Below are 12,171 nucleotides of genomic sequence, written 5' to 3' on the forward strand. Positions count from 1 at the left end.
TAGTCACGAAGACCTATCCTTCTCACTAGGAAATAACATTGAATGTCACAAAATCGACTGCATTGTTAGAGAAAATAAATAAATACATATCTCATGGTTTCATTTGCTATAACTGGGTGTTTGGCAAAGAGGTTAAACCTGTTTTTTCTCAAAATTTGAATTTTTTTGCTTTAATTTTTTTTGGGATCGTTTCTACATGATAATATCAAAAATAAATTTTAGAAAATAAAAAAAATATTTTCATGCATTTCCAAACAAAAAATACTTTTAAAAACAATCTTTATTACACTCTCAGGTACCCTTAAGTAGTATAAACTGATAGCTATAACCAATGTTCCTTTCACAAAGTGATAGTTTAAATTTAAAGGGACTTTCAGTTGAAGTTTGCATCACTGATGATCCTTGCAACACTAGCGTTATCATGGCTAACAACCAAAGAACATGCAACTAATTGAAACTTGCAAGGAGGAAAATCTATCATTTTCATTAACATGTAACTAGATAACATGTCATCAGGTGGACCTAGCTACAGTGCAAGATGTTTTTAGCAAGAAAAAAGCTACATGGGTGTAAGAATGGTATTGCTAAGCCTACCATAAATCTCCCAATCAAACCTCAGAGGCTTCATTCTGATTTCTCAATCAAGTTTCTCCATGAATTCTCTCTGCTACAAAAATGAATAGGTGCTACTTTATGCTCCAATCAAGGAGTTTTATGCAAGACTTGATCTTTTCTTCTTCTTCTTTTGCATATTTTGATGGGAGAAAAAATTAGGTGAACACCATCAAATGTCACACGTCAATTACAAAACCAACCAAATGTCTAACCTCGAAGACCCATCTCTGTTCATCTGGAACCCTTTGTTATGGCATCAGCTTGACGGTCCTGACGGTGACGTTCTCTCTAAAACACCAAATGCAAGGCATGCAAAAACAATAAGAGCGACAATAATCACCAAATATGAAGTTCAACATGTCAAAGGAGCCATGTTTGTTCATTATTCCTTCAATACGTCAAAAACTCACCAAGATATTAACAACGCTATTATGGCAACTAAAATGGTAAAATTAAACTAAAAGTATCTCTTCACAAAGGAAACATTGTTTATGAGAGAAGTTTTGCTAAAGTTCGTCATTCCCGAAAACACTTTGGGTGCCAGTGTGCATCTGCTACTGATTTAAGGATGTCTCCTCTCTGATACTCCATGTTCAATCAATACACATCGATACACACTCAGCATTTTATTATGTTTGATTCAATAATTCATGTAATAAATCATTCTAACATCCAGGCCTCAATCTTATACTGATTTATCAATTAATGTGACGATACTTAAACCCTATTCTCTACTTGAAAAAAAAAACAAAACACTTCTCTAGTAACCAAAAAGTGGGAACGAAGATTACAAACATACCCTTCTTTCCCAGTAAGGAAGGAAGCAAACAAAATCATAGACTGGAGTAATGGTTGATACCAAGATCACATTGAGTCCAGTGAACACCAGCAGTGCAGTCATCGGCCGTGTTCTATGCGGCATTTTCCCTTCAAGTCAAGATTCTTTATCTGCAAACATGAAGTTATGGCTGACATGTTGAAATTTATTGCTGACATGTTGAAATTTAATAACTAAATTAAATCTTAATAAGCTCAATAATAGCCAGGCTGTTTCTCCCTCGTCGAAAACTTTCCCTACTCCCTAGCAAATCAAGCTAAAATCATAAGCAAGCACAAATCCACCTCAAAGCTTTTTTTTTTTTTTAATACTGTTCTGTTCTAAATTCCAATTATTCAGAATAAATCCATTATATTTATACAAAAAAACGTAAATTAATCAATTAAAGGTAATAACAATCAAAACAGGCCCATCAAGCACGGATCTTTTTTCTTCTTCTTCTTTTTTGGAAGCAGAAATGCCATCAAATGCAGTGTATATTAATTCCCATTTGCCAATTTCCACAATAACTCATAAGGGAAAAAAAATAAGGATCAAATATTGCATTTTCGTTTTTTTCTCTTTTCATTTTCTCAGCAATCAATCAGAAATAAGGAATAAAGGCACTAGACAAAGTGAGAAAAGAGTAAAGCCATACCTATTATACAAGATAGCTCCACCGAAAACCAGAAATTTGATTAGAAAAACAGTTCCTTTGTGACCCAAAACCTAGGAGATTGAGAAAAAGCTCTGCTCTCTTTCAAAGCCTGATTCTTTTTGTGTTCGACCAAGTTACCGCTGTGTTTTTTGTTGCAGAGTTGGATGAAGGGGGAAGCTTATGATAGAGCCATTAACGGGCCTTATTGACAAAGGGCTTTAGCCCATTTAATACCCAAATGCTTCGGTTTCTGGCCCAAAAGGATAACTGCCCAGACACTCATAATTTCTGAATAAAAAAAGTGATTTAATTTAAAAATAATTGGTTATTTCTCGTTAAATAATGTTACAAGTACTTAGTTCTAATTAAATAAATTTCACTAAATAGTATAAATTTATTTCATTATTTTTTTTGTATCATTAATATTCATGATTTAGAAATTTTCTTTATATTATAAACATCAAGCCATTAAATATACAGATTTTAAAAGTAAAATTATTTTTGGAACGCGTTTCATAACTCAAAATTTTTTTCATATCATGTCATTAAATATACTAGTTTTAATTGTAGAATTATTTTCTAATTAGTATTGGTTTCCGTATATAAAACTAAAATTGGTTTTGATTAGGATTTAAGTAGGCTAAAAAGTTAAAAAAAAAACACAAATAAATATTGAAATATGCTCGGAAATATTATGTTTTGAAATGAGTGGATGCCATAAATTAAATAGCTAATTCTTATAAGAGTTCATATTAAAAAAAAATTATTTTGATAAGATTAAAAATACTTGAATAAAAATAAAAAAGTCATCGGGTTTTAATTGAATTTACCAATTAATACTAAATTAATTTCTTTATTTTTTAAAGAATATGGTATAAGATGATTTTTTAGTTGATCTGCTAGTCAAATAGAGTTTAATAATAATGGTTATTTTAATATGTGTTTAAAAAAAATGATATATTTGAAAACTCTCTCTCATTTAATATAATTAATAGATTTATTTCTATAATTGTATAAAAATCACATCAGTAATTCAATATTACTAGTATTGAAATGATTTATTAACTTGTATCCTTCGAGCATATGAGAAAAGACCCCCCCCCTCTCTCTCTCTAAAAGGTTTATTAAACCAGTTTTTTAAATAATATTAATCATTGATTTGAGAACCTCGTAAAAGAATTATTATTTGAGATAATATTCGTGAAAGTATAACATTATTCGTTTATGCACGCTCGCGCGCATATTATTAGTGGCCATATTCTTTAATAGTCGTGGTATTATTTAAATAGATGATTTATGTTACACTACAGGTTAATTTATTTTTTTAAAAGTAAAAAAAAATACTAAAAAAACGTACACATTTCTAAAAAAACAAAAATAAAATCTAAGAATTGAGAATACTAGATTTAATAAGCTTGGCTAATCAAATAACATGAATAAACTAATAAATTTTTTTGACAATAATCAACTAAAATATGAAGGTTTCCCAGCACTATGGAAAAATATCTTCAAAATATATTTCTAAAAAATATTTATAATCTTCTTTTATAACGAAGCACAAATCAAATGTGAATGTGATATCATTATATAAAATAAAATAAAAAAATATTAAAAAACCCCAACTCGAGCCCATCCATATTAGCATGTCAAATATGAGACTTAGTTGTGATATTGAAGTAACCCTATTAAATTAAATTATATAAAATCATGAAACTTAATTATTAAACAACTCAATGTTGAAGGGAGAAGTTGTAAAAAAATCATTTAAAAAAAATAAAAAAACTTAAGTCAACCCATGATAACATGCTAACCATGCGACCAATGGTATAAAACTAACTTTCGAGACCCGTGACCTTGGTCATAAACCCTGTGACTAACTCCATAGAAGGCAAACTTTAAAAAATCACAAGCAGAATTTTCAATTAACCAAATGCTAAGAGATGAAATCGAAAAAAAAAACAATAAAATAATGATAAAAAAAAGTAGCAATAAAAAGAATGGAGACTGAATTGAACATAAAAAAATTAAAATATAATACTGAGAGATGAAATTGAAAACAAATTCAATTAAGAAAAGGATTCAAACAAATAAGCAACAATTAAAATAATGAAAATCAAATTTGATAAAAAAAAATAAATGAAACCAAATGATAAATGATGAAATTGAAGAAAAAAATCAATAAAAAAATAAAACAATAACAATTAAAAGAATGAAGATCAAATTAGATATAAAAAATAAATTATATAATACCTTTATATTTTGGAAGGCCAGCGTAAAATTTGAGAAGAGAGAAAAAAGAAAAAAGAAAAACAGAGTTCACTAAAGCCCAACCAATGCATTGTTGTTCACATCATTATTAGAAAGAGGGCATCAGAAAGCTTTCAAGGTTAGCGTTGAAGGCGGCATTTGGCCACCGGGAGACACCAAACTAGCTGCCCGAAAAGCAAAAGCATCTCTTGCCCGCCAATCATTTAAAAAACAACATATATTTTATATTTATTAAAATATTAAATTGTCTCTCATTCAACTTAATTATAACTAAAAAATCAAAGCAAAAATATGAAAACCCTCTGGATGCCAACTAAATAATTTTTGCATCAAAAAGTAATTTAGTCGTTTTACCGTGTTTAAATAAGTGAAAATACAAAAAAGCTCTAGACACCAACTTAATAAATCTTGCTTTTAAAAATAATTTAATTATTTTACTATACATTAAATATGTAAAAATACTAAACTATCCTCAATTAATATAATAATGATCAATAAACCCCAAGAAAAAAACCATACTATCCTGAGAGCTTTCCGAGTGCTTTCTTTTTGGCATTCGAGTGAGAACTTATATTCTATTTTTTAAGAAGCCAATAGAAGGAGAGTCTCAAGTTCCTGCCATTTGAATTCCTTGATAAACCTTCATGTCAGATTGTCAGGAAGGACTTCTATCTTTTTTTTTTTAGTTTAATTATCTAATGGATCTAAAAGTTTAGAATCAAAAAATTTATTTTTTAAATTTTTTCTATGATCTCAGATTCATACCCTCTAATTACTCATATATACTTCTATCTTATCTTGATTTCACGTGTATTGGTTGTCAAGAGGGTGCAAAGAAGCATTTAAAAGATTCAAGGACCGGTCCACATAAAACACAAGCCGCAAGCACTGTTTACGGGCGATGGGAAAAATCTCCAGAGCTCAGATAGAAACTATAATCCTGATTTAATTTGGTTTCTGGAAAACAATTGAGAACTGTAACCTATGTTACATATGACACTCCTATTTCCCATCATCAGTTCTAATAAACACCAAACATTATCGAATTATTGCCACTAGATGTTTTATAACAAGAAGATAAGCATACATCTGTGTGAGCAAACCTGGCGTTACAACTGCACATGAAACCTATAATTACACCAACTATGGCCGCTATTTGTTTTACAGCAAGAAGATAAGCATACATCTGTGTGAGCAAATCTGGCGTTACAGCTGCACATGAAACCAATAATTACACCAATTACGACCTATCAGCACCACAATTACCACCGATGATGATGACTAAGACCACCAGCGGCAGTCCACCCAATGGCATGATGAGAACTGAAGGCCAAGTAGGAGGGTGGTGAAGTGGTAGATATTCATGTTAATTTTGTTGGGGGGCAACATACTGCTGCTCATTCCTGTGGCCGGGCCAACCAGAGAGAACTAAGGGCTCGTAGCCTAGAGAAATAGTCATGTATAGCTAGAAGTGCACGGGCTGATTGCCGAGTTGTCAATATACGGTGCATTTGTTCTAGTGTTTGCTGCCTCAGATTATCAGCCTGAGAATAACCAAAGCAAAAAATAACTATAAGCAATGAAATGCCAATAAGATAATTATATTCAAAATGAGTATGAATGAAGCGATGACAATGGTGGTTTGAGTACAATGTGTAGAGCAGCCTAGGCAAATCATGAGCAACATTGCAACTATAAAAATGACAAGGATTGTATGACAGATTTTTTTTTATTACCTGACGAAGGAATCCCTCTAGAGTTCCTAGCTTTCCCATGGCCATGGCCATTTGACCCATATAGTTCGCCACGTTCCCAGACGAACCTGATGAGCCAGGGTTGCCATTAGCCAAGGTTTCTGCCAGTGATTGCTGCAGCGCTTCCATCCCTTGTGAGAGAGCATCTTCTGCCTGCTGAGAAGATTGTTGCAAGTTGTAAATGCCCATTAGCTGTTGCTCAGTTAGAGGCTCCAGTTGATTCACAAGAAGCTGCACCAGTTTCAACCAAATTCCATTCAGTTCACATAAGAAACCACATGATCACCACCTTTTTTGTGTTAAAATTATTAGAGAACATCCAAGAAGGGTATGATATGTTTGGATTTTGAGAAATGGTGTGGAGTGGAATTTGCTGTCGCTACATTTACCATTTCCTCACACAATCTCATCACCGGGGCATGTACATAAAAGATGGGAGGAAAGTTTTCACTCATCATACACGACAATGGTATAATCAAGAATTCCAATATGAGATGCATCATTCTCATAGCTAGATTACACAACTCTAATAGCAAAATATAGTTAACAAGCCACATCTTAGCAGAGCCAGAAAAAAAAGGGGGGGAGAACATAAAGCAAAGGCTATGGCAAGACAGCACCCACCTTGAGGAGTTCAGATGAGCGAAAGCCACCTATCCACATGAAACAACGCTCTGCTGGTGTCTTCCACATCCCTGATAGGATGTGGAAAACATCAGCTTTTGCAGCAGTGCCTTTCAGCCTGAAAACATCACTGAAGTGTGAAGCAACATTGTCGACAATAGTACGAAGTTCAGTATCTCCTGCATGCGAATTGACTGCAGCCCTCAGCTCACTTATTTGCCTGTTATGTTCTTCTAGCCACCGTGCATACTCTGCATCAAATGCCAAGGCACCTGTAGAACAACGTGATCGACAGGATTTGTATTAAAGATCTACAGAGCCAAGACTGTTTCTACCATTGTATATCTGTGCAGTGGAATAAATTGGAATCAGTAGCACCAAGCAATGAAGACAGGGCACATATATGAATCACAATAGAATAATAATGGAGAGAATGGAAGAGTAAAGCTCCAACAATATCCAAATCACACAAGAAGATTGTGGCTAAAGAATCAAAAGGATGCTCAAGCCCAACCTCCAGCTGGCAGGCCAAACTATATTCGACTCCCACAGCACAAGGTGTTTAATTTGCAATTTGTGACAATAACTAAACAAAAGCATCCCATAAAGATTGTCATGAGCACTAAACAAACAACCCAGAGCTGTTGAAGCAGGAGGAAAGTGTGATGATGGGATGGCAATTATGATTCGCGGAATGCAATTCTATGTGAAACATTGTTTACAGTAGACATCCATTCATAAACAACAAATATAGGGGACAGCGATTGGAATACAACACTTCTCTCACTCACAAAGCATATTTCTTCTGAACTTCAGAATACTGTGCATCTCCAAGGAAAATGTTAATTGCTTGTGTTTTATGGTCAGCAATCAGATCCCATCATGAAAAGTCCTCCAACTTTATCAAGTAGCAAATTAAAGAAGCACCACAATCAGGGCTACAGTTTATCCCATACAAAAGCCGGACACTGTTTATTGCAACCATGGAGCAAATTTGTCAACCATAATGTCATTGTAGAAATCAGTAACTCAACACAATAACATAACGCTCACTTCCTCCAACTTTTCCAAGTAGCAAATATAACAAGCACCACAATGAGGGCTACAATTTATTCCATACAAATGCTGGACACCATTTATTGCAACCATGGAGCAAATTTGTCAATCCTAGTGTCATAGTAGAAATCAGTATCTCAACACACTAGTGTAATGCTCGCTTGATTAACCACAACATATTGAAAACAAACCATCTTTACCATGATCAATTCTGCATCTCCACACAAAATACAAATCAAACAAATGAGAGGTAATTATGTACCATTTCCACTCATTGAATGGGTTTGGTCTCCTGAGCTTGAAATGAAAATTCCCTGCAGTCAAGAAATTTAAATACAAAATATAAGACACAATAGGTAATCCTGCCAAAATAAGACAGAAAAGGAAAACAATAAAAAACAAACCTGTTGCCGGGCTTTCTGGAGCTCTTGCTCAAGTTGAGTCAGCTTCAGCCGGCTGCTCTCCAGTTGTTGTACATATGCCTGAAAAGGAGAAAAGAAAGACAACAAATTCCATGAAGAATGCATAGAACTGTTTAAAATTGAAACTCATAACAAATATAGACCTATCCTTTGCACTCGCAGCTTTCCTAAATAATAGCAAAGGATTGTGGGAAATAACAACAAAAGATCACACAGGACATACTTTTTTCCTTAATCGGCTTTTTCTGGCAGCTTCACGATTTTGAGCAAGCCTTCTTAAAGTCTGCATGACAATAATTAAAAGAAAAACAAATGAATATGTCATAATGTTGGGTGGTGGTTATGTAAACAAAACCAGCTGCATATATGCAACCTTCTGATCCCCTGCTCTTTCCTTTGACTTGTCACTGGAATCGGATGCTGCTATTACAGCTGATTGTCCTCTCTCAAACTGCAAAGGAAATTACTAAATTGTCACCCACAACAGACCAACAGCCTACATTCTACCAGGAAACACAATTTCCTTTTCACGAGAAGGAAACATTTAGAGAGAGAGAGAGAGAGAGAGAGGGAGAGAGAAAGGAGTGAGATGCATAGATCAATGAACTTTTGCAAAACTGAGAATACGCTGCATGGCAAAGTAAGAGACATCACCCTTTGATTTTTTTCATCTGTGTCATCTGTTGAGGTATCAGTTCTAGGACTGGCTTCTGCCATATTGGTCTCTCCCCAATTCTCAGGATGGTTGCTGTGTGTAGAAACTGGATATACTTGCAGTTCTTTTTGCAATGGTAATGTCTGGGACCCCACAATGGCAGCTGATAGATTTATATCTGAGGATGCAAGGGACTGAATTCCAAGATATGAGGAAAGGGAAAAAATCTCCATTAACTTCGACGCCATCATCAATATAAAAGTCAAAGAAACATGGAGGGAAGATAAAGGCTCACCTTATTTAAAGCGCCAAACTGGACATCAGCACCTATTGCCTGGCTGCTAGATTTTAATTGATTAAAGATAGAATCTGAAAGACGAAATAAATGACTAAGGATACAAGGTGCATAAAACTATATCAATATTAAAAAAAAAAAAATTGATAGATCAAGAACATCATCACATAGTAGTGAACTATATCAATATCATAAAACTATGCTCAATGGATCTTGCTGCAAACTGAAATCATCTGGTTTGCAATCTACCTACAACATCATGCAAGGATGTGTTGACGATGTTTCATCTAGAAGATAACCAAATAAAAGATTAATGCTTTAAGTAATGTAGTGAAGAAAAGATGTTATAGAGAAAATGGACCCATGTTGAGAACACTATCCGAAAATCCGTTCTAGAAGATGATGTTTAAGCAACTGACAGATTGACTGTAAGCCCAAATAGAAGACCGGGGATAACAATCAAGTGCCTCCTGAGCTACAATAGTTGATTAAAAGGTATAATGCATGATTTAGTGGAAATTAGATATGCCATGATACAAGGTAAAATGGTTAACAGAAACCAAAGATGTGCAAACAAAATTGAACATCTACGGATCGTCAATACAGAGAAGGAAAGAAAGCTGCTTCTGACAGAAGTCAAGATTTCAACTACATACTTCTGCTAAGATCAACAGCATCATCTATGCGAAACCCAAGAGATTGCTCAAATGTGGCAAAGTCTGAAACTCGAGAAGGATGAATGTTATTTGCTTCTGTGCCACTGAAACATATAACATCAAAATCATGAGTACCAAGAATAACTATACAGAAAGCAAGGCAAAGCTGTCCCAAAAAATTTAGCCTCGGCAGAATTTATAGACAGCAACACCTCAAGTAAACCTTTCTAATCTAACCAACACAATGTAAATTCTAAAGAACATAACTCCATAAACCTAAATAATCAAAAAATGAAAGTAATCAACCACATGAAGAAAAAAATGGAGGGGAAAAATATAATAATCCAGCAAAGAAAGGTAAGAAAAGAGGAGTCACCAAAAGATACTTCACCTACTAAATACCCCCATCATCCCTGGAAAAAAAGAAGAAAAAGAAGATGTTCCATCACGTAAATGTTTCTTTCTAAACTTTTGAGACTTAAACATGTTTCCCTTGCTCTGTACAATGGTGAAATATCAGGCTTCAACCACAACGATGCACGCTCAAGTCAACCACAAAAACACTAAAAGTGTAGAATTCTCTCCAAAATTCCTCCCTTCTAGGACCAGACTTCAGTGGAACAACAACATGCAGCCACTTTAAAATATGATGTTTGAAGACCATAACACAGTTGCAAATATCTAATACAATTGCAGGGCTTCACCAGTGATCATGCAATGGGGCCAAATTTAACTCCTTCGCAATCCTTTCTGATAACAACAAAACAGCCTCACAATACCTATACTATCAAACAGAACCTCACACAATTATATAAACACGCACCTCATGCCATTGTCTACAATCTTTTTTAAAGAGAACAATAGTCACTCCAAGTCTCACAACGTTTTCGTCTAAGAGCATCAAAGGGCTACCTTAGGTTCCATTAAATGTTCAAAAAATGTGCATATATTATGATGCAGTTAGTAAAAAAAATTTAAGACTTGAGTTTCTTCTCACAATTTTTTTCCAGGGAACCAATAAAACAATAAAATGTTCCACATTTAAACTTTCAACTGCAAACAAATGATTTCTTGTGAATTAGCAGGAAGCAATTTCAACTGCACACAATGATTTGTCGCCAATTAGCAGGAAGCGATCACTCAAATTACAGTCTATATTACTTCACAAGAGTAATCACAGCAACGCAGAAACAGACAGCCAACCATGATAAAATCCAAACTTACAATAAAATCAACAAAAATCTTAGAAATAAAAGTATAATTTAGCCAGATAACTTACAACCACAACAGGAAGAATTACTTGTGCAATTCAAACTGATAAAGAAAAAATTGAACAGAAAACAACTCACATGGGATTAGAAGTGGATAGCTGAGGTACATAGCTTGGCATCTCGGTCACAGCTTTATTATTATTATTATTATTATTATTATTATTATTATTATTATTATTATTATGCGTTCTACTCCCCATGAATCATCATCAACACAACCACCACCACCACAAACACCAATCTTTTGTAAGAACCAAACAGACCCTTCTCAAAATTAACCAAACCCAGAATCCAAACACTTCTACACAAAAATAAAAGAAAACCTAATCCTTCAATTACACGTAAAGCACCAACCGTTACCAAGCACTCAAGACCAGAACAAGAAAACAACACCCCTCTATCCAAACACAACCCAAGACGGGAAATTCAAGCTCAAACACAAAACAGCATCTGTGAGACACCAAGGTTGTTCTCTACTCACAAAGCTACAAGCACCAAAAATTGAAAAAACAAAGTAAGGCCTTAAACTTTATTCGAGCAAGAAAAAAAACCCCAAAACAAGAAAAATAATTATCAGTGCTAAAAAACTGAATTAAGACTAATTAAGCAAAACCCAGATGGTGGAATGAAGAGAAGAGTTCAAAGAAAAACCCTAACCAGAAACACAGTCTTGTAGAAGATAAATACTCCAAACTTTTTTGACTTTTTTTTAATTGTACAGAGCATATATATACCATACAAAATAGTATATACAGAAAATATATATATCTATATTAAAAGGTCGCTCCGTGTTCTGTGCAATGAACCCTTGGTTCTTTCTTTCCTCTCACTCTCTGTATTAATAGAGTAAACAATTTTTTGTCTTCAAAGACTCAACCTTTGAATTTTAAGTTCTTTATTTATTTATATATATTCATTATTTACCACCTTTGGTAAGAGATAGTGGAGGAAACGTGACGTTCAGATTATTCCAATCTGCCCCTTCTGTCTTTTTCTATATTTACTGTTATACTATCAATACTTTCTTTTTCTTACTTTGATTTTTCGAAGCTCCTTTTCATTCCATTGTTCTTGGTATTC

The 12,171-nt window shown here is 33.9% G+C and overlaps 1 protein-coding gene and 1 long non-coding RNA gene across 3 annotated transcripts; both read right to left on the reverse strand.

Moving 5' to 3' along the window:
• Positions 1-465: 465 nt before the first annotated feature.
• LOC133688934 (uncharacterized) lies at positions 466-2,261 on the reverse strand. The gene is made up of 3 exons (XR_009841234.1): positions 2,091-2,261; positions 1,415-1,563; positions 466-903 (listed from the first exon to the last, which is right to left on the reverse strand). It is a non-coding gene; the product is annotated as an uncharacterized LOC133688934 (long non-coding RNA).
• Positions 2,262-5,396: 3,135 nt separating this feature from the next.
• Positions 5,397-11,967, reverse strand: LOC133689538 (transcription factor TGA2.3-like). Of its 2 annotated transcripts, XM_062109406.1 has the most exons (12): positions 11,749-11,905; positions 11,170-11,576; positions 9,821-9,924; positions 9,165-9,238; positions 8,869-9,063; positions 8,588-8,665; positions 8,438-8,497; positions 8,197-8,274; positions 8,055-8,106; positions 6,737-7,008; positions 6,095-6,343; positions 5,397-5,902 (listed from the first exon to the last, which is right to left on the reverse strand). In XM_062109406.1, the coding sequence occupies exons 2-12, from the start codon at positions 11,289-11,291 to the stop codon at positions 5,756-5,758; spliced, it is 1,431 nt and encodes a 476-aa protein (XP_061965390.1). In that variant the 5' UTR covers positions 11,292-11,576; positions 11,749-11,905; the 3' UTR covers positions 5,397-5,755. The 2 variants fall into 2 exon arrangements, with proteins under 2 accessions (XP_061965390.1, XP_061965391.1); XM_062109407.1 differs by lacking the exon at positions 11,170-11,576 and having other exon boundaries at positions 11,749-11,967.
• Positions 11,968-12,171: the final 204 nt, after the last annotated feature.

Source organism: Populus nigra, chromosome 3 (assembly GCF_951802175.1).
Source record: "Populus nigra chromosome 3, ddPopNigr1.1, whole genome shotgun sequence".
Classification (NCBI taxonomy): Eukaryota; Viridiplantae; Streptophyta; class Magnoliopsida; order Malpighiales; family Salicaceae; genus Populus; species Populus nigra.